Genomic DNA, 26,356 nt, shown 5'->3' with positions numbered 1-26,356 from the left:
CTGAATAGACATTTTTTCCAAAAGATCAATAAACACATAAGATTTTCAACATCACTGGTGATTAAAGAAATGCAGTTTAAAACCCCAATGAGATTATATTTCACACCCACTAGGATGACTATAACCGAAAAGACAGATAATAACAAGAATTGGTGAGGATGTGGAGAAATTGGAAACTTCATCCATTACTGGTGGGAATGTAAAATGGTGCATGCAGGCCCTATGGAAACAATTTGATGGTTCCTTAAAAAACTAAACAGAATTACTATATGACTCAGCAATTCCATCCAAGAAAATGGAAACATATATCCACACAAACAGACAAAAATGTTTATGTAGCATTATTCATAAGAACCAAATGTTTGAAAAAGCCCAAAGTTCATCAATGGATGAATGGATAAACAAATTGTGGTATATACATATGATGAAATATTATTCAGCCATAAAAAGGAATGAAATAAACATGCTACAACTTGGGTGAAAGAAGCCAGTGGCAAAAGATCACTCATTATATGACTCCAATTGTATGATATATCCAGCTTAAGCAAATGCAGGAAGATGGAAATATTAGAGGTTACTTAGGGGATGGGCAAGGGAGGAATGGGGAGCAGCCTCTTAATGGGATAGGGTGTTTTATGGAGTGATGAAAAAGTTTTAAAACTAGAGAGAACTGGTGGTTGTACAACACTGTGAATACACCCAATACCACTGAATTGTATGCTTTAAAGTGGTTAATTGTATGTTATGTGAATTTCACCTCAATAAAAGAAAATGTCAAAAAAAGGAGGTGGAAAGAAAGGAATTTCTTTTTAAGTTTTAAGTGCCCTGTGCACCCCGCTTGCAGAACTCACTTTATAACCTTCTCTAGCCTAAAGGGTGTTGCCTGCCCTTTCCCAGCCAAGGGCTGACTATTAGCAATTTCTATTTGACCTTCCTCAAGGCCAGAGATTCTTCTGAAATGGTACAAACCCAAGTAGGGTAGTAAGGGGCGATTATTCCCATCTACTCAGGAACAATCACATCCTGTTTGAATAACCAGATTAACACCTTGTTCCCCTTTTAAATTCCATCATTCATGAGTACAACGGGCCACATATGCTAGGCCAGATAAACAAGAACCAAGTCACCAAGGGTCATGGTTTCATATACAGAGGTCACTATGGACACCCACCACTGTCCCAGACGACAATTGTGGGAAAGGGGCCATTGCTGAGGCCTATGCCAGCAGGGTGGCAATGTGTCCATGCAGAGTTCCTGGAATTCATTTGAATGTTTGAAGTAGAGAAAGTTTAGGGAAATGTTTGCATTACTCACACTGGTACTGTCCTTCAAAAAAGATGGGGGTTTCCCACACTTTCCAGTCCAACATACCCTTTGTACTCTGCCAGGATTATGTAGGAGTGGGGAATATGACTGCCCCATCCAGCTGTCTGGCCAACTCTATCTCCCATGCTGATACACATGAATCCAATTACATATGTTGACACATACAGTAACCTTGGATCAATCCAGAATACCATTTAGATGGATATGCTAGTTTGATGAAAAAGGACTATAGCAACTCATTTCAAATCTGCCTTGTGTTCAGGCAATAGTTACAACTCTCAGCAGCTTCCCGTCGGTCAAAATATGTGATTTAAACATTCTATTGTGTGCTAGATGTGTTTCCTGTTTTACAATACCAACTTTAATATAGCCTTCCTGCCCTTTCTTAGGTAGCAGGTGATTCAGAAAGTTACTCTGATTCCCCTCTTTAGATGGTATACCCCTACTATTCTTTCCTCCCCCTACCCCATAAATGGATCCCCTCCCCGCCATGGGATAATTTTTCAACCAATAGACATGCTATAAATTTTCTTTTCCTCAGGCCTCAAGGCAGCTTCTTAGAGCAATGTGCCTAGTATCCACCTGTGCTCTTCTCTCTCTCCCGGACATGGGAAGGGCCTGATGCCCTTTAGAGGGCAGTTTTGTAGTAAGAAACACAACTTTCAGCCACCAAATGCCATTATGCATATACATAAATATGTTGCTTATACAATCACATAATTTCTCTCCCAAACACCTTGCACATTCCCCTAGATAGGGAGCAAGACAGCCACATTTTAGGAACAGAAACAATCTCTTCCTCCACTCACCAAGTTATGACCATGCCCAATTCGGGGTGGTTTTTGCTGCTGACATGGTGGAGGGCCAAAGAAATGCCACTCCCAACAGGGGCAGTACAACCCTGCTCTAATGTCACTCTGAAGTGGGAGCCATGTAGGGATAACCTGTAAATCCAGGCTGATGTTGCCTAGGCCCTAGTGTGAATGACTTTCCCCAACTAGACCTAACTTGTATGCCCCTCACAATGCTTAGCTCAGAGTAGACTGTTAATCTGTGTTACAAAATTATACTATATTCATTTTGTAACCAAGCACAGTGCCATGCCTCTGGGGGTACAGGCACTCAATAAATATTGATGGATCGTGTTGAGCCTGACATTTGGGAGGAAAAGGCCAAAATGAAAAAGATGAAATGATGGCTTGCTAAAGACTCTCAAAATAACTAGGCATGTGGTGGCTCTAGTAGTGGTTTTCAGATTGTCCTGTGGGACCTGGCATTCTGTTGGAACTGATACAAGTTTCCATAAACATTTGATTCAAAAAAAAGTGTGTGGTTTAAATGTATAATATCTATAAACTGTATTAAAAAACGAAAAAACACCTAACAGAAACACCTCATGTGTTACATTCTGAATAGCAATTGAAAACCATCAATGGGTTAGCAGAGCCTTTGGATTGACTTATTTCTGTTGAAATCTCAGGAGGAATGCTTCTCTTGCCTGAACTTGTAGGCCTTCTCAGGTCTCTCTCGGGAGGTTGAATGCACCAGAATTTTATAATTTAGTCCCTATACATATATACCCACTCTCATAAAACAACACAAGTGAAATATCACCTCTTCTCTGCAAATCAGGACCTTCTTGCTGTTGTATAGCCAAAACAGGATCTCTCTATATAAAAGCCTAAGTGACTGGCTGACCATCTGGTAGCTATGACACACAATGACCACCAGGGAGCAGACACTCAATGCACAGGCATAGAAACATGGAACAGACTGAAGAATCTCAGAGGGAAGGGGAGAGGGTGGGAAGAGATTAACCAAAGATCTTATATGCATTCTAGAGGCCTGGTGCACAGATTCGTGCACTGGTGGAGTCCTTTGGCCTGGCCTGCAGAAATTGGGCTGAAACCAGCTCTCTGACATCCCCCGGATTGCAAGAGGGCAGAGACCAGGTCGAGGGACCCCACCGGTACAGGAATCTGTGCACTGGGCCTCTAGTACAGAAATAAGTGGAGACTATAACTGCAATTGTCATCAATTATCCCCAATTGCAATTTTTATAGTCATTAAAATAGTGTCATCATTCTCATTAACTTTATAAATAACAAGAGGCCAAGTGCATGAAATTTGTGCTTGGGGGGGGGGGTCCCCTCAGCTCAGCCTGCACCCTCTCCAATCCAGGACCCCTCGGGGGATGTCCGACTGCTGGTTTAGGCCCGGGCCTAAACCGGCAGTCGGACATCCCTCTCACAATCCTGGACTGTTGGCTCCTAATCACTCACCTGCCTGCCTGCCTGATTGCCCCTTGCTGCCCACCCCTGCCAGCCTAATTACCCCCAACTGCCCCCCCTGCTGGCCTGGTCACCCCTAACTTCCCCCCATGCCAGCTTGGTCGCCTCTTACTGCCCACCCTGCTGACTGGTTGCCCCCAACTGCCCCCCCCCCGCCGGCCTGGTCACCCCTAACTGCCCCCCACGCCAGCCTGGTCACCCCCAACTGCCCCCCCTGCTGGCCTGCTTGCCCCTCACAGCCCCCCTGCCAGCCTGGTTACCCATGCAGCCTGCTTTTTCAGTCGTTTGGTTGTCCCTCATTAACCCCCCTGCCGGCCTGATCATAGACAGCTACCTTGTGAGGACATGATGGTCAATTTGCATATTACTGCATTATTATATAGGATTGTTATATGTTTGCACTTTATAACAATGAGATACTGCATTTAATCTAATATTTTTAACATATTGAAAGGCCAGCTAAGATTTTGATTAAAAAAGCAAAGAGGTTCTTTTACCATAGAGGGAGACTAAAGGCTGAACAGATTACCAGACCCCTTGTGACTTGCCTGAGACTTTTTAAAATGGGAGCATGGGCTCAAGGACTCCAGGGCAGGCAGTGAGCACAGAGGCATGTAATGCAGCCACTGTCCAACTGCCCAGTGTGTGCTCCAGACTTAGTGCATCCTACATCTAACCTTTCTCAAACTAATGCGATCATCTGTCATGATGGAAATCAGCAATTGCATGCCCCCCACCAGCCCTCTGGGTCAGTCCATTTATACAATTTAAGATGCACAGTCAATACACTATGAACATAATATATTAAAAGTCATTTAAAAACAGTTATACTAGTAATTAAGTTCTTGGGAGGAGATCAGCTGGCTTCAAACAGTGCTTATGACTCAAGGCAGTTTCCTCTGATTCTTGAAAGATTTCTTTCAACAGGCTTTGGGTTTGGAACAGGAGATTGAACCATGGGCCACAAGATCACAGAAGGCTTTTTAATGTAGTGGACAAAGTAGTATGCCCAAGGCCTGCTTCAGTTGTATCCTCCCACTAAATTATTCCCCCTGCAAGTGAAAAACCTGGGCAAACAGGTGGGAAGCCATCAGAGCTTACTTAGCTGAAATCCACACCTGTCTCAGCTCATGCAGTCAGAGATGAACAGGGTGGGAAAAGCCATTTTCTGAATGGGCTGTCAGTCACTGATTCTCCTGACGGGTAGCTCTGAATCCAGGTGTGATATCCTCACAGCATACTTTCCCCAGCTCACACTGATAGCACCTTTTGGATATGGTAGTATTTTCCATCAATAGAGAGCCACCGTTTCATCCCTCACAGCCCTGCTTGTTCTCTGAAGCAGTGAGCTATTTAAAAGGTGCCTAGTGGGGCATGAAATCTAAAGAGGAAATGCTGAAACTCTGGGAAGAATTTAGATAGGTACAGTGTGATTACTGAAGTTGAAATCTGTTCAGACCATTGAGTTAACCACTAATGCTATAAAAATGAATGCTGTGGACTCATTAAATTACTTCATTCTACCTGAACCTATTAATATTGTCTAAATCATTTTTAAAATCCCATGTACCATTAAACATGAATGATGAAACTGGGTAAACTTTGAGCAGATGGCGGCCTTAATGGAGCACTATTCAAACCACAATCGTACTCTAGAATCTGAGATGGCTGGTTTTAGTTACTATGATTGACATGAGCACGTGTCATAAAATTCCCATGTGTCATCAAATTCGCATAGGAAACGGGGCATTGGGGCAATGTAACAGAAAATTGCCCTGCATATATTCACTAGCAATTAATCCTGAAATATTCATGATGAAACTGAGACAGCGAATGATTTAGAAAAGGCAAAAGTATTTCAACAATGTCCTTGATAGCCTTTCCAGAGAGAGAAAAGGCAACAGCTGATAGTGGTAGCCCAGCAAGAGATTCTGTTCTTGCTGCAGACTCTTCTCTGGCCCTTGAAAGTCAGGAGCACCAGTTGCCCTCCATATGTTGACATTTCCCAAGCCCAAGTTGTGAATAGAGTTAATCTCATCCCACTCTGGAAATGGAAAAGTAACAGATAATGAGTTTAACTCTGTAGTATGCCTATTGTGTGTATGAATGTGTACCAGCTCTGAGTGGCCATATTTTGGGTATTTTCAGATTTTCTGACCTGTAGTGAGAAAATGGCAAAGCCTTGATGGCAAAAGAAAGGCTTCCCACCTCGTCAGATGGTTTCACTGAATGGCACTGAACCAGTTTACAAAGGGGAAACACTGATTTGGAAGAAATTTGGAGTGGGTTTAAGCATAGCTAAGCTGTCCCAGAAATTCAAGTTGGATGCTTGTCTCAGATCCGTGAGCAGCATAGACCATCCAGTAAAGGCTAGACTATCTCACCCAGCCAGGGTTCAGGACTAGGCAAGATGAAAAAGGCAAATGATATGGTAGGGAACAGCTGAAGGCAGATGAGGTATTCCAAGTGCTAGTTTGGAAATAAATCAATGCCAGTTCCAAAGTATATTATTTCAAAGTCTTCCACTGGGAGTGTTTTAGTAAGAAGTACCCACGAGACCAATATCCAATGAGGCAGGTTAAAGAAAGAGACAACAAATGGTAACTCAGTTTTAACATTTTATTGGGTAAATGAGTTTAAAGGTAATAACAATAGTGTCAAAACTACTACAATATCTTTCCACAGCCATACCTTACAGACCCACATAAACCTTCTCATTTTATTTTGCTCTTTTATATTTTAAAGCCAAACATGTCATATAAAATGCCCATTTCCAATAGTTTCTTCAAACTACTAAGCAATTAAATGTGGAAGGAAGGAGGATCTAGTTATACTTGAAGGGATTTCAGGTAATCTCTGATGTCTTACTGTAATCAAAAACAGGTTCCTAAGAAAGAAGGAAAAGACAAGCTACACCAGGTAGCTTTTGCTCATTACAAGTCTCACTATGACATCACCAAAAACTCATTATGCTGGTGACCGATTCAAAGTGATTTCAGGGAACATATAAAACACTAAAATAACTTAGAAACTAGATCCAAATATTTCAAAAGTAATCAACTTTGATATACAAAAACAGTCAGAGGTGGTTACAAAAGTGTTTTCTCAGTGCGTCTATGTACCAGCGCAGTTACTGGGTCCAGAGCAAAATAAAAGGTTTATTTTCTTCTGAAACAGTAATAAAAAACAAGGAAAACGTATCTTTGTATATAAAGGATCAATGCTGGTCTTAAGAATAATGTAATCAGAAACCCTTAAATCGAGAGGCACACAACAGGTTTCCGTTTTTAAAAAATAAAAGGAAAGTCACCAGTTTATTTAAATGGAGGAGGTTCTCACACCCCCAAATAAACTTAATTCAATTTAATATCACTAGCAAAAATCACTTAGAAACTGTACAAAAATAAAAAAGTTAACACATTTAATCCTGCAAGGTTTTTGTAAGGACTGGAAGGCAGGCTTTTGGAGCAGCATTTGGGCATGGCTGGGGGCTTCTTTGGTTTGATCTAACACACATAAGAGATGGAACCTATTCCAGATGACAGTTTCAAATTTCCTGCACATTTGAAGACATGAAAAGAGGCCAGTACACAAACTTCTGGTGTGCTGGGTATTGGGACTGAATGCATGGGACTGAAAGTCTTACAATTCTTTAAGTGGGGTGGGGGGAAGAACTAGCCTTGCACTTCCTCCATCAATCACACCAACCTCTATGGTAGGGAGACTAGAAAGGGTAGTAGCACATTCTTGTGCAGTCAGAAGGCCACTTAATGAGGGGGGAGACATTGTTCTTTTAGAATCTGGTACCTGGCTGACCTTGTTTAAGGACAAGAAAATCCTTCCAGAAATGGAAGCCTTTCGCTACATACCAAAGTAAAATGCGTACTATTTTCCAAGAGGAAAAATACCCAGTTGCATTTGAAAATGGAAAACATAAATGGAACTAATTAACATTTAAAAGGGGGTCTATGTAAACTTTGTGCTACTCAAATGAAGTTCAAGTATTATGTCTGAGCTGTTTAAAGATCACTGAATTTATACAATATACTGGTGATGAGTGCAATTCACATTTGTGTTTCTGAACAAATAAACCACAACTGGCTAAGAACACAACCTGTGCAATTAGAATCTTTGTCAGAGTTAAAAACACATGCTACATATTTCAACATGTTCAAAGTTAATTCAAACCACATATTTAACATTTTGTTATATACGACAAAGGTGAAAGGGTCTAGCATTTGTTTCTTTGAAGCACGCCATTACAGTTTGTAGAACACCCTTTACACAACAAAGTCTTGAGACAAAACTGCACTGTGCATTAATTTGAATACGAAAGGAGACAAAACTATCCTTTTCCCCCAAGCCATGGTGGGAAATATTGCTGACCGAGTCCTCTGAAGCCTGCAGGATGGTTATTTCTTCAGTATAACATTATTACACTGGTAAGAAAATCTGTATAACATCTGCATATATCAAGAAATTTAAAAAATCTGATATGATTTTAGAGTCCGCATGACCAGTCACGTGACCTGCTCAAGATTGATTAGCACCGTTAAATACATAAACACACATATGTATGTATGTATGAGTATATGTATACATACAAATATGTATGTATAGATCTTTTCTTTAGAAAAAACTTCTAACCATGAGCTCAATCAGGATGAGGAGCCTGTTGAACTGATGAGATGATGGATAAGATGGATCAATATTGGTCTCTTTTGTCTCTCCTCAGTTTGTTTTATTTACTTTTTTGCAGCAGACAATATCATTCAGCTTGTGCTCAGTTTCCCTATAAGGGCAAGAAAAAGTTTCCATCAGGTAGCCACTTGTTTTTATACTGAAAGACTAATCTGCTCCAAAATGCTCCCAAGTAGAAATGAAAGGACTCAAAATCCCATTCTAAAACCCAACAGCTAGTGTTGTCTGACTAAATCTCTAGGTTCAATGGAACTGGCTACCGAGATTGCATTTCAGGCCAACAATTGGCTTCTTAGTTAAGGCATCGCAACTGAAAATGGTTGTTTCAAGGAATACCAACAAACTTCTAAGAACTCTCATCATAAACTAAAACAGTTTGATTTGCCACAATGAATTTAGCCAATTATCTCACAAACTAGAAAAGGGTTTTTGAATTCAGAACTAGCAATTGTCACTTGTCACAGCAACTATATGTATAAGCTATACCATTTGATATTCAGTGACATCCCATATTTTAAACTATATATTTTGCACCATACTTAAATTCATCACTTGATTTATTGGTTTCCTATTTTAAAAAAATATTAACACACACACACACACACACACACACACACACACACACACACACACACACACACAGAGTTTCTACCATAAAAAATGAAGGTAATCTTTCTCCAAAATCCTCTGTCATTTTTTCCTGGGGATATACACACGGACCTCCTATTGACATTAGGAATTCTCTTTGTATGTATCGTGGGAAGAGAAGCCTTGCAAATGATCTCGTTCTAACAACTACATCGCTTCTAAATGCCAACTCCATTTTTACAGCTGTAACATAACATCAACATAGCAAATGTGTTTCTATCAAAAGTATGTAGTGCAGAAAGAGATTCAAGCTATTTTGTAGTATATCTAAAACTCCAGTATTGTCCCCATTACAAATGTCTGAAATCATGGCATATATGAACTTTTGTTTCACTAGATTATCTTTACCATTTCTTTAAATGGTAGCTAAAATTGTCTCTGGCCAATCATGACTTATTGAAACGTAAACCTCACAAATTTAAATTAATACATAATAGACACATGTTTCTTTTTGGTTATTTGCTCAAAATAATTATTTCAGCTTAAAAAAATATTTAAGAGTAAAGAATTTGTCTAATCTGTTGTTTTATAACATAGAAACAATAAAATTTTACAAGAATATTTCTCTAAATTGCCTTTTTTCTACCCCCCTCTTAATTCCACTTAATTATATTCTTCTCAAAGGCACTAAATTCTGTATCTGCTCTCTTCCTGATATTTGCTGCTTTTCACAATGATTCTATAGCATATTTGAAAGGTAGCTTGTACTTTCTTAAAACAGTGTTTTAGTTTGTAAGTTGGTTCTATAAAGTGATGAAGCAGTCTCTCCTATGATAACCAACACAATAGGCATAAATGATTTCTCACTCTCTGTGACAAGCCCTATCACGGACCTTCAAATGCTCTATACTAGAACTAAAGTTCATATATTTTAACCATGGGAAAAACATATACTTAAGGAGTGGAGACCCACATACTAAGCTCCATAGCAAAATTAATTTTAGACAAATTCAAGAATAATACACAAATACCTGAATTTCATATGAATTACTCCCAAACTCAGCTATGAAAAATTATCTATATTACTGAGGAAAACTAAAGAAAAAACTAAATAAAATCCTTAAGAATTGTACAATTTCTTCCATCCACAGTCAAAAGAAGAAAAAAGGGAGGAAGGAAGAGAAGCAAGAAAGAATGAAGGAAAGAAGATAGGAAAGGAAAGCAAGATAGACAGAAAGATAGAAATCTGATTGACATAGCAAAGCAGAATTCTATATAATATTGTGAGGAAAGAAATCCCTTTCCAAATGATATATGCTGCAAAAAAAAAAAAAATCAATGACCTAAAATAATAAAACAGGATCTTCTTAACAAATACCATTTTCCTACCCGTTACCATGATGATCTTAATTGACTATGCTGAAGGTTCACCATGGCAACGGAAACTATCATCATAAAATGGTACAGTAAAAGAGATAGCTAGACCAAGAAGGGGCAGGGTCTCCTGGGAAGAGGTCTGCAGAGAGGCCCAGTGACTGGTTGTGCGGCTCAGTGTCAGGAATAATGGTTGTATGGTGGAAGGGGATGCCCAATGCCATTTTGGAAATGATGATGCTGGCGATGAGCAAGGTATTCAGCATAGCTCAGGGTCATCTTTTCACTACGGTACCTGAAAGAAATTCAGGGAAGAGACAAAGTTAACATCCGGAAATAGGTGACATGACAGTATCAGAGCTAGGAGGGACCTTGGAGATAATTTTACAGGCCAGGAAACAGACCCAGAGAGGAGCGGTGACTTGCCCCGTGTCACACAGCTAATAAGTAGCAAAGCTGAGATCAGAACCCAGGAATCCAGAATCTGAGTCCAGTGCTCTTTCCACTCTACTACTCCTTGTTTAAATTGTTCTACAAATTGTACTGCCCTCTGATCCACAATTTGCTAACAGGAAGGAACAGAGGAAAGGCAACCTATTACCATCATGTATGCAACTCACTTGGTGGATTAATTTTTTTTTTCTGGGATCATCCTTGCTCCCTCCTTTACCATTCCCTTCCCTCTGTCCACACATCTACTCAGATTTTGCCACTAAGTAAAAACAGTAACAACAAAAAGCTTTGCTTAATCCTGGTATCCCAAACCGTCTTTTCCCTCATCTCTAGCTTTTTCATTGCCACACTTCTCAAGAGCAATTAATGTGTAATTTCTCATCTCACACTACCCCTTAGCTCAGTGCATCTTGGCTTCCACAGAGACTGCTCTTTCAGAAGGCCACTCTTCCTCCTGTTTGACATCCCCATTATGTTACTGCTCAGCATTTCCATTTTGAATTTCTCTTGTGCCATGGGTTCTACAAATCCACACTCCCCTGGTTCTCCCCCTGCCACTCAGGCTGCTCCTTATGACTACTCAACCTACTCCTGCCTTGTAGGATTTTCCTACATTTCTACCTTTAGTCCTTTTGACCCTATGCTCTGTCCCTGCTCAATGAACCCTATCCTCATAGTTTCAACTACATCCTCTTTACAGATGATCCCCAATCACAGTATCTGTCCATGAGCTCTACACATGTACATTCAGAACCTACTAGTCATTAATATACAGATATCCCAGGAAGCACATGAAATCCAGAATCAATGCATCAATGTGACTCTCCTTCTGTGGTTCCTCTCTTGGTTGAAGGGATCATCTTGGTCCCTTTTATCTACAGTAAAGCCTTGATTTGTTCTTCTTTTCTCCTTCTGAAAGATGACTAAGTCCTTTCATTTTTCCTCAATATTTTATTACGTGTTCCTTCCTTTCTTCCCATCTGACTGTCACAGCTCTTGTTAAGGCTCCCATTTCACTCCATTTGGATTGTTTCCAGAGATTCTTAGATAATAGTAATATCTTCTAACTACTTTTCTTGCTTCCAATTCTAATCTTACACCTTCCCAAATCCATCTGTTTAAAACCTTTCAATGGCTACCAATTGCCTATGGAATCGGGTCTAAACTTCTTAGTATGGAACTTAAGGCTCCATGTTCTGACCCAACCTACCTTATTTGCCATATTTTCCCTCTAATGACCACCTTCTATGTATACACTGAAAGACCAGCCAAATTGGACTATTGAACATTCCTCAGAACTTGCTCTGTACTAAGCCACCTACGTGCGGTAATTCACAAAGTTCCCTTTAGCTAATCCCTTTTCTCCCCCACTCTCTAGAAATATTCTACCTATTTTTAAAGTCCAGCTTCAAATCTACCTCCTGTTTGAAATGTGTTACTCCCAACCCCTCCTGGAATTCCTATTTCCCTACTTTATAATCTCACATCATCTATCACATTTTGCCTTATATTAATAATCGTCTTTATACATGCCTTTCAATTAGACTATGAACTCAGAGAGAGCAGAGATAGAAGCATTTTCAAAGTTGTAACTCCCCAGAGCTAAGAAGAGGCCATTTTAGACCATAAACATTCAATGTGGTTTTATGGAATTAAAATAAATGGAGACTGTTTTCCTAAAATATTGATATTTTCCTTTTAAAATAAGTATGCCTATTACCCCATGCAGAAGTTTATTTAGCATTTGTGAGTCTTGCTTAATTGTATTTTTCAGCAAGCTTTCATGGGAGACTTCTATCACCGCCAAAATTCTAAGTTTAATTCAAATCTGAGGACTGCTTATCAGAATCCTGGGGTTCTGCTAAGCCATGTCAAAAGCTAGCCAACAGCTAATTCAGGTAACTTTCTTCAATAATGTAGTCTAAAGGCCCAGAGGATTTGCTCGTATAAAGCCAGAGTGATCACATAGAGAGCTAAAGATGGGAAGGATGGGCTCATACATTTTACAGGCTTTACTGCCAAGCATAGTTCCATTGTATCCATCCTCAGTATGGCCCTGCCATTCATTTCCACTCTGTTTCAGAAAAGAGAAGCAGGTACAGTTAGAGAGACCAAAGAAATCAAAGGATTACAGGCATATGCATGCATCAAAATGTACTGGGTATCTTTGCACTAGAAAATGCCTTCTGTACCTGGTAAGTTTTATGGTTTTCCTGAATTCATTAGTAATCGGAGCTTTGTACCCTCCTTTCCTCAGTAAGGAGTCTATGGTCTGAATATGGTCCCATCCTGTAGAGAGTAGACCAGATAAAATATAGTCAAGTACATGTAAAAAGCACATTTGGTTAAATACATAATGACTTTCTAGAGAGGTCAATTATCACTTTCACCAAATGCCATCAACTCCTTTGGTCCTAAAAATCACACAGAAGAGCTAAGATTTCATCCTGTAGAAAAGCAGGTTCACCACCACACACCTTAAGTTCTAGCTATCCAAGATGGCTAACAACAATGGATTCTTTATCTCACCCACATTGGAAGGCAAGGAGGCTAGCAGTAACTCCTCAAATCATGTCTCAGTAACAAACCACAAGCATTGTATTCTCTTCTAACAGTGACATCTTTAAAAGGGAGGGAAGAGCCTAAATGTCATTGTGCCTCCTCAGTAGCATTTAGGACTCCTACACTTACTCATGGTGATTGCTGTTTCTAAAGGTAACTTCTATCATCAACCAAGTGTATTGGGTGCAATATTCAAGGGCATTTTTGTTGGTTCTGACATAGAATAATATATTAATATCTGAGGCCCTCTATCTTTTATGAATGCTTTATAAAGTCAATGGAACTACATGATTAAGACATTTTTGAAAGCAACTTAACAAATACTCAGATAGCTGCCTTAAAGACTAACTCTCTTGTTGGGAGTTGAATTATATTAAGTTTTGCTGTTATGTATCTCACATATTTATAAGCTAAACACAGGAAAATCAAATTACAAATAGTTTCTGATGAAACAAGAAGCTCCATACTGTGAAGAAGATATATTCATTTCAACTAACATGAAACTAGAATTTAGTAGTGGCTAGAAAGGACAAAATACTACAGAGTGAAAGTTATTTTGTGTTACAGTGGTGGTTCATAAAGGTTTGTGTTTTATCTGCAAAATAGAAAAACGTCTGTTGACTTAGAAATGAAGATCAAGTATATAAAACACTACTTCATGTATTCTCATGCTCCAAACCTGCAATCTTAACAGGAGCAGAATGAGTAATGACAACCACCTAAGAATGAAATGTTTGATACTGACAATGAACTGTGTGGCTGACTGTCACACCAAAGGGTTGTTTATACCACACAAGGCTGTAGCACAATGGGATATGGGAAAATGGCTCTTAAAATTTATAGCAAACTGATGCCTAAAGTAACACCCAGCTTTTACAAATCTTTGGTTTTTTAAAAGTATACTTTGGTGTGTTTTTGCTATCAAACTTCAGTGCAGAGATTCAACTTCTGTGTAATTAACCTATTTCATACAGACATTGCAGTGGCTGTGACAGAAGTTTCTTATAATTTGACATTGATCAATTATCAGACATAACTGCAAGGTCAGATATTGTATTTCAATTTGTGTATTTGTTTAAATTCTTCACGAGATCATATGAAATAAAGTACAACAATGACCTTGCTCCTTTGCAACCTCCGGTAGGTAGGTGGCGGTGCGTTTTGATCCTTTTTCATTGATGAATTCTATTCTAATGCCATGTACACCCACCTGAAAGAAATTGGCAGTTTTATTAGTACAATCTTTTTCATAGAAACAGAAAGAAAAAGTTAAAATTTTACTTTTAAGAGAATGCAGTTCTTGCTTTCCCCCTTGGTTTTGGAAGGGCATATCGGTTTTCTCTTTCCAAAAGTATTGGCTTTGGGTTTGAAAAGCATTATGATAGCTATGGAGACTGAAAACACTGATCTGTATATGCCCACCACAAACTGGACTACTCTCTTCTGTTTGGAACCAGAACAAGCATTCTGATGCTGACTCCTTTCCCAAACTGTGTAGTCTTAAAGAGACTAGACAGTTATAATTCAAGTACGGACTTTGGGTTTGAAAGCCATTATAATAGCCATGAAACAGAAAACATTTACTTGTGTGTGCCCAGCATGTGCCAGGCTGTGCTATTCTGTTTGGAAGCAGAACAACCATTCTGGGGCTGTGTGTAGAATAAGACATACATAACCTTAAATTACATGTATATAAGCAACACAGATCAGACTGAAAAAAACTAACAACCAGATCCTAGATCATCAATCATTAAATATATTTATACTTTAAAAAATGTATTATTGTTTAAAGTGGGCCAGTGGCAAACCCTCGCTGTCTATCTGTATCACTGCCTTCACATATTTTTGCTAAACTTAAGAGCAATAAAGGTTTCTAATCACTCAGGGCAAGGCATTTTTGCAATTTCTTTTACACTAACCCAGAGACTACTATAACATTTTTATGTGAAACAAACTTTAGGTGATGCCCTAAAAAAGATAGTATTCTAAGTCAGTGTGGGTAATTACTTGCTAATATGTTTTAAAAGTAATGTATTTTTCCTTGGATTAGCATCCAATGAAAAGGAATTTGTCCTTTCCCCATGTATTTTACATAGAACAGTGTATATAGAGCTAAAGATAATAAAAAGTATGTTTTTAAACATTGATAATAAAAATGAAATTTTAAAAGCTTAACAATTCCATTCTGTTCTCCCAAATCTATAGTTGCTTTAGATCAATGGTCCCCAAGTGGAGTGTGAAGTTGTCCAAGGTACTAAAGGGAAGATATAAGGTCAGGTAAAACATTTTACCCAGGGAAGAGGCTTCTTTGCAGAGCAGATGACTGAAATCTTAGACCTTAACTCTTTCTGTATGCATGGATGTGAAGGTCTAGAAGAGGAAAAGGGATCCATAAAAACTCCTTTTGCTTCTTCCACCCTTAGTCTGAAAATTTCCAATTTTCCAGGGAATAAAAAGGTCCTCTGGAAAATCTATTTCATTTTCCCCCAGGTCTTTATCCACTCATCCATTAGAGTCTGTCAAATCTTCTGAGCAGCTTATGTTTTTTTTTTATTCAAGCCTATCTCTGTGGCTATTTCTTCTATCTATTTATTATCAGTATTCTTATGAATCCCCTTTTACTGAAAATGTAATCAGGGCAGCTGTTTAAAAACTAACACAATCAGGCCTCCATGCCCTGTGGGAAATGACTGCGGACAGCTGAGGAGAAATATGAGTGCTTAGGCATTTCCAGGATAAAGGACATCTATGAATCTCCCCAGTGCCTGACACAGTACTGGGACAATCACAAATTGGCAACAGGTTCTGTATACTGACTTTCTGGTCAGTGACTATGAGATTTTTCCCTTTACTAATATCACATCCTTCATAATTTATTTTTAAAAATATATACAGCATAAATAATTTATGCTCCCATCATTCACTGAAGTGAATTTTACATCTCCAACTCAATTTATAAAAATCTGTCACGTTAAAATTTAAAAAGAATTTTGGTGCTTACTAAGGTTTCTAATAAAAACTGTGAGAGAAAGAATGTTTCCCTACCTGTGGGATGAGAGTGTTAGACTAAGTCAGTGGTGTTTAACTGGCATAGGGTGGGAATGGGGCGGGGGTTGGGGGTGGGGGGAGTCCCTGTAAAGTTTATCTGAATTTCAGGAGGTTTCATGTTTCAGCAGTATAGGTTGAAAAAAGAAAACTCCCTAGAAATTTTTATTCTACATTAACTAGATAATCTCTAAAAATCAGTCGAGCTCTGACAAATTATAGGCATGTATTGAAAAAATAAGTGATTTAGGCAAATTCAAGGTGATTTAGAAACACAAACCCTTTCTTTATAGGAGTACATTCTGTGGTCTTCAACAAACATTTCAGATATTTTAAAGCCAAATAAGTTAACAGTTAAAAGAGTTACTAAGACCAATTGTACGATATAGGAATATTATCTGGCTAAGAACAAACTGGAAAGACATGTTGACCAAAATAAAATTTGATTTATTCACAAATAAAATTGATTTACTTTTGTATTTTGAGAAGGCCCCACCATCAAATTTGATACGAAACAAATATCAAAGTTCTCCCATTTTGAATTAGTACCACATTTACAATTTTAAATTCTTTTCTGTGTTCATATAATTCTGAACTGAAAGCTTCTGTAAATTGAACTGTAAGTATGATGATTTTCAAGTAAAGCCTTTGTGAGAAATAACTTATTTTATAGGTCAAAAATATATTCTGCGAAGATATAAAGCCCAAACCAGAGTGACTCATTTTTTCAATGGAATCAGGACAATGGAGAGAATGCTCTAAACAGAATAAAAACATAATAGCTTTTTTTAAGTGAATGAGCATGGCTGTGTGCCGATAAAATTTTATTTATGGTCACTAAAATTTTAATTTCATATAATTTTCATGTGTCACAAAATATAATTATTTTGATTTTTTTTAACCATTTAACAATGTAAAGATTGTTCTTGGCTCACAGACCATACAAAAACGGGTGGAGGGCTACATTTGGCCTGTGGGCAATACTTTTCCAACCCCTGGTCTTAATATATATACTCTTTTGACATTTATTTGTTGGCAATAATGTAACTTCTACTTCATTATTAAGTGAGAACAACAATACAAAATTTTGCTTAAGGCTTTGTCTAAACTGCTGGTGTACCAATTTTTAGGATAAAAATTAAATATACTACTAGAGGAACTAGCTAAGTTTCATTTATTTCTTGATGTCACTTTTATACAGCTCTCATGCACATAGCAGGGAACACACCTTCATTTCACAATGGCATCTGGCTGCACTTCTGATTATAATACAGCAAATGCAAGTTCACTTGGAAATGTACATTTATACACCCTATATAAATTAAATATGCTACAGTAGGATGTGAAGCAGCAAAAGCATGATTTTGAAATTCCATGACTAGACCATTTCTGCTTGGCATAATAAAAAATGTACCCAATCATTTAAATCTGGCCATTTGGGGTAACATGACAGAATATGAAATGTCATGTAAAATTTAACAATTTACCTTTTCATAAAATAATCTTCAAATGCCCTAACCGGTCTGGCTCAGTGGATAGAGCGTTGGCCTGCAGACTGAAGGGTCCCCGGTTCGATTCCGGTCAAGGGAATGTACCTTGGTTGCGGGGACATCCCCAGTAGGGGGTGTGCAGGAGGCAGCTGATCGATGTTTCTAACTCTCTATCCCTGTCCCTTCCTCTCTGTAAAAAATCAATAAAATATATTAAAAAAAATAATCTTCAAACTTGAAATCTTTTTTTAAAAATATATTTTACTGATTTTTTTATAGAGAGGAAGGGAGAGGGATAGAGAGTTAGAAACATCGATGAGAGAGAAACATTGATCAGCTGCCTCTTGCACACCCCCTACTGGGGATGTGCCCGCAACCAAGGTACATGTCATTGACTGGAATCGAACCTGGGACCTTTCAGTCTGCAGGCCGACGCTTTATCCACTGTTAGGGCGACATCTTTTTTATTGAATTGTTATATGGACATACATTATTATAGCAAGACGATTTAGCAACTTGGCTAATTTTTAAAAAATTTGTTCATGAAATAATATTATTTTTTGTTAAAATACAACAGTAGCTAAATGAATCTTTTCTTTCTACATTTAATGTATTAGGTTGCTTCCAAGTCAATTTCCCAGCAAAAAAAGAAAGAAACAATCAGTCTGAGACTCACTTGAGTGTTTAATTCAAACCTATATTTGTAGTTTCTAAAATGTTGATCCACAGACCACTTTCTTGTTACATATGTGTACCAACGAAAACAAAAAACAGAGAATCACTGCTATCCCTACAAAAGGAATGGCTCCTTTTCTAACATTCTTTAAAAATATACAATGTACAGTCTTTGTGCCCCATCAAATGTGGCAATGTAATAAATACACTGGCTTAGTTCTCCTCCCTGTTCAGCAAGGTCCACCAACTACCTGTTATTAAGCCCTCTCCTTTTTGGATTTCTCCAGGGCTTTGTCCATTGTTTACTCATTCTCCCCTCGACATCTGGGACAGGACCACTTGCCCTTTGGTTTATGATTCAGTCCTACACAGGAGAAGTGGAACCACTCGATGGGGCACTCGTCATTGCCACAGCCGGTCATTTCTCCATAGGAGACCTGATTGCACAGACAGTAGGTGAGCTCATTCGGGTCAATGGCAAGGTCTGCAGGGGATGCTTCCTTCTCTGCTTTGGCCTTGGAGTGTTTCTTCTTCTTGGAGGCCTTTGCTTTCTTCTCCTTAGGCGTTCCTGAGGTGATCTCATCATGGTTATGATTATTGGCTGCATTCTCCCGATTTTCATTGTTGCACTGTCTCCGAGACCTCTTATTATTTGGCTTTTCTCGCTGTGTGATTGTCTTGTTCTTGCACTTATCCTGGCCAGCTTTGCCACTATGGCCAGTGGTGTCATTGACCTGTTGGTGTGCCTCAAAGAGTTCCACGTGACTGTCCACCTGCCTGGCCCTGTTCTCCACCAGCTCCCCCATCTGCCTCACAATCTGGATCTTCTCGTTGGTCGCCCAGCTCCTGGCTCCAGATCAGGGCTCTCTGAATGCAGTGCAACACTCTCCTCTTCTGGTTGCTATCCATCTCCCGTTTAAACTTCTCATAATACTCATCTAATTCCTTCAGGATTTTGTTTCCTCCATTCCTCACAGCTGCTGGCCTGTCCCCAGGGTCCCTGGGGCCTGGATGGAAGGCATAAGCTTCGTCCTAGGTGGAGCCAGGAACGCAGCTAACAAGCCTTCACCCCTGCACTGGGGCGCCGCCATTGCTCTGCCCATAAAAGCTTTTTTTGTCACCTATTGAGCAACAGCATTTTCCTTACTCCTAGGACCACAGATGCCACCAAATAGTCATACTGCGCAATCAAAACAGGAGAGTGGAAAATAGCCTGCTGTGGAGAATGACCAAATCTGGCCAACCTGTGGAAATCACTGGCTTTGCAAATTAAGTCATCTCCACTGAAATGAGCACGAAACTAATTCTGTACTTTTTGAGGGAGGCATCTGTCAAAGCTGCAACTCCAAAATATAACCCTTATGTATAATAATTGAATCTTCCCTTAGACAGATTGGAGGATCCTTCAGCCCAGCCTCATCCCAAGAGACAAAGGCTATAGTTGTAATTCTGAGCTACATAAGAGAACAGCTAACTAGGGAATTGGGATTCCCTGAAGCAAACTTACTCTAAAACTCTATCACAGTAACTTTCCATTTCTCAGGATGGATAAGGAGGTATTGGTATGGGAAAACGACATCATCAAACATACCCCTAATTACCATTGCCCCAAGGACAGCCAGGTGGGCAAAAACTGGAGACTTACAAATCTAGCCTTATCGGAGTAGGCAGGTCATCAAATTATTACAAGGTCTGAGGAAAAAATGCTTTCAAGGTCCATCAGCTGTGATAATATCCTTTTAATCAAGACTGTGCTTTTGCTAAGCAAAGCTATAAATCAACTAGAATGGTAGTAAATTAAATGTAGTACTTATAGTTAAGAGGATATGGAATTAAACAGAGCTGTATCTATGTGTGCTGAGGGAACATTAAGACCAGTTCAATAGATTCACATTTCATGCTAAAAAGAAAGCCATATTTATTCTAAATCATTTCATAGCAAATGATTTTTATTAATAGTATTATACAATCTTTTGTTTTTAATATCACCCAGAATGATTAAATATTAAGATTAATGCTACGGCCCTAAAACATATCTTGATTATTCTGGGGTTGATTATTCAGTTTGGGGACTATGCATCCCCAACTGCACCTGGCCTCAGCCCCATCCTCTTTCTTCTCTTGTCCATTTTTCTATTTGTTCACTCCTGTATCAGAGCATGTGGGCACAAAAAAGAGATACATGCAAATTAATCAACTTTGCAACTTAATAAAAGGTTTGGTAGAAGAGATGATAAATAATGGCTAAAATGAAGCTTCTAGACCAGGGGTGGGCAAACTTTTTGACTCGAGGGCCACAATGGGTTCTTAAACTGGACCGGAGGGCCGGAACAAAAGCATGGATGGAGTGTTTGTGTGAGCTAATATAAATTCAAAGTAAACATCATTACATAAAAGGGTACGGTCTTTTTTTTTTTTTAGTTTTATTCATTTCAAACGATACGGCCCGTGGGCCGTAGTTTGCCCACGGCTGTTCTAGACTGTCTGCAGATTTCATTTTTCTTGTTTTCTGGTCCCTTGTTAGAAATGTGGCTTCATTTAAAACTACTATAATCTAATGCAGTAATTCTCAAAATAGGAGCATTTAAAAAAAAAACTGCCATCATCCCACACTATTATAATACATGGTCCATATTATGCTCCTCACAATTACATAGTCAAAGTTTATTATACCCTAGTCTGTCTATAAGGCAAGTATTAGTCCTATAATCTACTAGCAGCACTACACAAGGATCTCACTTTTACTTGGAACCCTAATCTGGATACACTTAAATATGAAAAAGAATCATCTATCTAAAAGCATCGATGAGTATAAAATGTGCTCTAGCTAAGTTGAGTAGGCTCCACCTAAACCTTGGACCATTTGATTCTATAATTTACCTCCACAATCCTGACCCTCAAAGCTAAATCTGCCCCTGATCATATCCTGGTCAATAAACCCAATTTACGTCCTCAGTTTCATCATGTGTCAGCAAATGCCACAGTTAGTTCCACTCTTCCCCTTTTTCAGAACCAAATATTGGGTTTCTCTGTAACAATATGGCCATAGCTCAATCCACTGATTTCCAGTGAGTTCACCTTGAATAAAATGTTGTCTGTGTCCATTGGTTAGGCTTATGGGGGGATAAAATCACATATGTAATACCTTAATCAATAAAGAAATTTTTAAAAAAAGAAAAATACCAGGAGGTTAAAGGATCAAAAGCTGTTTGGTATGTCTTTGTTGATTATATCATTTGGCAAAATATGCTTTGCAATTAACAAAGCAGTCACTGGTCATTCACATAAGGCTGATTTGTCAGGTTCAATACGCCTGTTCCATTGAATTGAATGAAAGGGCTCTGTTCTTAAGGAGAAGAGCTCAGAATGTTTGACCACCCCCCGCCCCCCGCTAACATTTAGAGGCTGGTGTCACAGAAGACATCATGCTCTTTCATAAAACAGCCCATGGTACTAGACAGAAAAAAATCACTTCACTGAAGAGTCCATGGGTCTGACCCAGAGTCTGACGTTTCTTATATTCTTAGGAGGAAAGAGCCATGTGGCAATTCTCCTAAAAGCACAAAAACTACAGCACAGCATGGCCCACTCTTTCACTCAGCCCCATAGTACCTCTGCCCTACCCCCAGCTTGGTCTTCTGAAGACATTGAAACCTCTTTTTACCAATGAAAGCAAATTCAACATCGAGGAGGAAAATATTCCAAACTTGGGCCTACTCCAAGTTTATCCTCCTGAATAATTCTGATTTGGGCAAGAAAAATTAAGATTTTTATCATACACGCTGATGACAGTTTGTGTAGATTCTAATGAATCACTTTTCCCAATCCTGATACTACCAAAAAAATGTAGACTACATATTGGCCAGATCTGCCAGAGTTATGATTTTGCATCATTTGAATCCGCCCACGAATTTCAGAAGTAAGTCTGATGTTTTATTTATTTATTTTTTTTATTACAGAGAGGAAGGGAGAAGGAGAGAGAGTTAAAAACATCAATGATGAGAGAGAATCACTGATTGGCTGCCTCCTGCACGCCCCACACTGGGGATCTAGCACACAATCCGGGCATGTGCCCTTAACTAGAATTGAACCTGGGACCCTTTAGTCCGCAGGCCACTGCTCTATCCACTGAGCCAAACCAGCGAGGGCAAGTCTGATGTTTTGAAGCTGTCCATCTGATTAACAATTAACACTTAACATTAACAATTATTAACAAAGAACACTTCAGATTCTAGCCATATAATAAATTTAAAAAACAATGTTGCTGCAATTGTGTGTTTTTTACTCAGTAATTTTTACTTTTGCAAACCTTAACAATTACAAACATGGACTATTTTTTTTAATAAAAATAGTACAGGCATATTATCCCAAATCCCTTTAGAAGAGTAGAAACGAGAAAATAAAAATGACCTGGAATCTTGGTACCATCTAGAGACAACTCTTGCTTTAGTGACTTAAAAACTAATCTCCTGAAGGAATTGAGATACCATGAAGGACTATATATATATAATGTTAGGAAGTTTTTGTCCATAGTCTAACCAGTTCTTGTAGCTGTCCTTGATTTCAAATCTCCTTTAAGAGAGACACTTTTAGAAACAGAAAAAAATATATAAAAATGAATTTAAAATACTAGAAAAATGAATTAAAAGTATAATTGATTGCAATTCCATCACTTGGGCACAAGTAACCTTTTAATATATCTTACTATAAAAAATGTTTCATCTACCTCACATGAGATTATTTTTTTCTGTTGCTTAATTTGTGAAAAACAACAGCAAAGCTCTCATTGACCAAAATACATACACGTTGCCCTTCTCTAAAACCCTTTCAAATTAGTCACTTTTAGCTTGGAAATTAGTTCAGTCTCCATGGACCAATTCTTAACTTTTTCAGAGCTTACCAAAGTACCAATTAGTGCCAATTTTGATTCATGTAGGAGACTTAGACATCTTATCTGTCAGGAACACAAGCCTGCCAATTTATTTCACAAAGGCCACTAAACAATGATCTGGATAACATTTATTTTAACCAATAGCAGACGCACAGCTCTAAAATACCTGAACTAGCGATAATCACCCCCATGAACTTTTAAGGAATTAGTTAAGATTTTAAATAAAGCATGGTTAATTATGAAGTGCTTTGAAAAGCTATGAAACTAAACATGTTTATATCATTTGCAATGAAATAAACTGTCCTTACATTATGATTTTACAGAGAACCAGTGACAGCTCAAGAGTGCAATTAAGGGGGGGGGGGGGGAACATACCAATTCTCTGTAATGATTAATTATAATGTGCATTACTTAAAAATGGAACATCCTGAAGCTTTCCAAGGAAAGATCAGGCAACACAGGTGACCTTAAAATAAAAAAGCCTGCTTTTAATCAAAAGTTAGAAAAATGCATTCCTACCCCCATCCAGTATTTTTTTAAGGGAATGAGGAAGGCAGTGAATTTACAGACAAGGAAACTAAAGTTAGAAAACTTTCTTAAAATCTAGAGATGTGAATTAGTTTGCTTTTCAAAGGCTGGGGGAAAAAAACACCTCTTGGCAAATGTACCTAATCTATATATATAAAAGCCAAGCGACCAGAACAACCAGTCGCTATGATGCGTACTGCGGCTGGCCAACTGGCCCAATAGGGGTAGGGCCTGCCAGCCAACCTCCCACAGCTCCTCCCCCCTGCTGGCCCATCCCCAACTACCCCCCCATCGGGGGTGGGGCCAGCTGGCCAATCTCCCATGTCCCCTCCCCCCCATCTGTGCACAAATTCATGCACTGGGCTTCTAATCTAATCTAATCTAATCTAATCTAATCGAATCGAATCTAATCTAATCTAATAGAGGAATATGCAAATTTGTCCATTACAGCATCACATCATGACCAGATCATCAGGCCACATCCCCGCCCTCTGCTCAGGCAGCTGCAAGGCCTGGGGTAGGATAGGATACAATAGGATGGGATAAGAAAGGAGAGGGAGAGGAGGGCAGGCCTGCATGCAGACAGGCCGAGAGGAGAAACAGAAATACAGAAAGGGAACAAGAAAAAGATGCAGGAACGTAAAAGGGAAGGAAACTGCATGTGGGAGGGGGTGGCAACCATGGAGGGGGGGGGCGTGGAGCAGGTGCGCCCAGCGAGGGGCGGAGTGCAGGCAGCGCAGAGCGAGGAATCCCACCCCAAAGCAGGAGGAGGGCAGTGGTGGCTGTTGGTGGGGAGGCGCCCATGGGCTCAGGATGGAGTGGAGGACGGTCCGAGGCCTTCTGGGTGGAGGTGCTCCTGCTTCACGGCAACAGTGCCCGGGTCTCGGCCACCCTCTCTGGGCCAGGCGTCCAAGGCAGGGAATGGGAGCAGGACAGTGGCGGGGAGGCTAGGGAAGGGGGATGGCAAACACCTGGCTGGGGCTGAGCCCTGGGCAGCAGGTTAGCGTCCCCCCCCCCCAGCACCAATGGAAGCTTTAAGAAGGAAAGGAGAGAGGGAAGAACTTTATAAAGGAGTCAGTAGAGTGCAGAGGTAAAGAAGGAAAAAGGATGTGTGAGTGAACTGTAGGAGCTATAATGAAAATCAAGTATAATTGTGTACTGGGGACAGATTTTAAAAGTAGGAGTCAGAAAAGAAAAAAGATAAATGATAGTGAGTAATTAGGCAGGTAGATAGATATTAAAACAGTGGAAGTAACTAGAGAAGAATGTGGATGAGAGAGAAAGAGGGAGGGAAGAAAAGTTTTAGCCCTAGCTGGTTTAGCTCAGTGGATAGAGCATTGGCCTGCAGACTGAAGGGTCCTGGTTCGATTCCAGCCAAGGGTACATGCCCGGGTTGCGGGCTAGGTCCCCAGTAGGGGGAGTGCAAGAAGCAGCCAATCAATGGTTCTCTCTCATCATTAATGTTTCTATCTCTCTCTCCCTCTCCTTTCCTCTCTGAAATCAATAAAGAAATATAAAAAAAAGAAAAGAAAATATTTAAAGGGGAGCCAGTAGAGCTCAAAAGGAGAATGGGCAGAAGGAAGAAATGGGAGAGGGAGCAAAGCAGGTCTGAGGGGAAAAGTGAAGAAAAAAATTAAGGTGGGTAGGAAGGAAAAGGGGAGGGAGGGCAGGGGTAAAGATAGAGGAAAGAAGGAATGTGGGGAGGGTAGGAGAAAGATGGGAAGAAGGATGATGGAACAGAAGTAGGAAATATGGAGGAAAGAAAAGTTTATAAATGTTGAGTCAGTAGGAAAAAAGTGTTACATAAAGGAGAGAGAAAAATTGTGTGACAGGGAGAAGCCAATAAGGAAGTCAAATACAATTGTGTGTGAAGGGGATAAGATTAGCAGGGGAGGGCTCTTAGGAGTGACCAGGCGGGCAGGGGAGGGCAGTAAGGGGGATCAGGCAGGAAGGCAGAGTGGTTAGGGCAGGGAGGCAGGTGAGCGGTTAGGAGGCAGAGGTCCCGGATTGGGAAAGGGATGTCCAACTGCCAGTTTAGGCCCGATCCGAGGGCTCCCAGATTGGAGAGGGTGCAGGTCGGGCTGACGGACCCCCCGCCCCCATGCACAAATTTTGTGCACTGGGCATCTATAATAATAAAAGCATAATATGCTAATTAGACCAAAAGCCGAATGACCTTCCGGACGTCCTTCTGGATGAAGCCACAGCGGCGGGGGCCAAGGCAGAGGCGGTTAGGGGCGATCAGCAGGCAGGTGAGCAGTTAGGGGTGATCAGACAGGCAGGCAAGCGGTTAGGGCTGATCAGGCAGGCAGAGGCAGTTAGGAACCAGCGGTCCAAGATTATAAGAGGGATGTCAGACTGCTGGTTTTAACCCTAAACCAGCAGTCGGACATTCCCCGAGGGGTTCCGAATTACGAGAGGGTACAGGCTGG

General features: G+C 39.7%; 2 protein-coding genes across 6 annotated transcripts in view; both read right to left on the bottom strand.

Moving 5' to 3' along the window:
* The window catches only part of AMMECR1 (AMMECR nuclear protein 1), a 181,195-nt gene that overhangs the window by 53,620 nt on the left and 101,219 nt on the right, over positions 1-26,356 (bottom strand). The window contains exons 4-7 of one of the 5 annotated variants that reach the window (XM_036305166.1): positions 14,415-14,505; positions 12,926-13,022; positions 12,734-12,807; positions 6,223-10,575 (exon numbers count right to left, since the gene is read on the bottom strand). In XM_036305166.1, coding sequence (XP_036161059.1) covers positions 10,556-10,575; positions 12,734-12,807; positions 12,926-13,022; positions 14,415-14,505 — 282 coding nt within the window. In that variant the 3' untranslated portion in view covers positions 6,223-10,555. Of the gene's footprint in view, positions 1-6,222; positions 10,576-12,733; positions 12,808-12,925; positions 13,023-14,414; positions 14,506-26,356 lie in introns of those variants that run through there. The other 4 variants (XM_036305167.1, XM_036305165.1, XM_036305168.1 and 1 more) reach the window with 4 other exon arrangements.
* On the bottom strand, positions 18,454-19,789 carry LOC118654039 (inhibitor of growth protein 1-like). The gene has a single exon (XM_036305183.1). It carries the CDS (start codon positions 19,309-19,311, stop codon positions 18,808-18,810), a length of 504 nt encoding a protein of 167 aa, XP_036161076.1. The 5' UTR covers positions 19,312-19,789; the 3' UTR covers positions 18,454-18,807.

Source organism: Myotis myotis, unplaced genomic scaffold (assembly GCF_014108235.1).
Source record: "Myotis myotis isolate mMyoMyo1 unplaced genomic scaffold, mMyoMyo1.p scaffold_m19_p_4, whole genome shotgun sequence".
In the NCBI taxonomy this organism is placed as follows: domain Eukaryota; kingdom Metazoa; phylum Chordata; class Mammalia; order Chiroptera; family Vespertilionidae; genus Myotis; species Myotis myotis.
The sequence above is the reverse complement of the archived record's forward strand: the minus strand, read 5'-3'. Positions and strand labels throughout refer to the sequence as shown.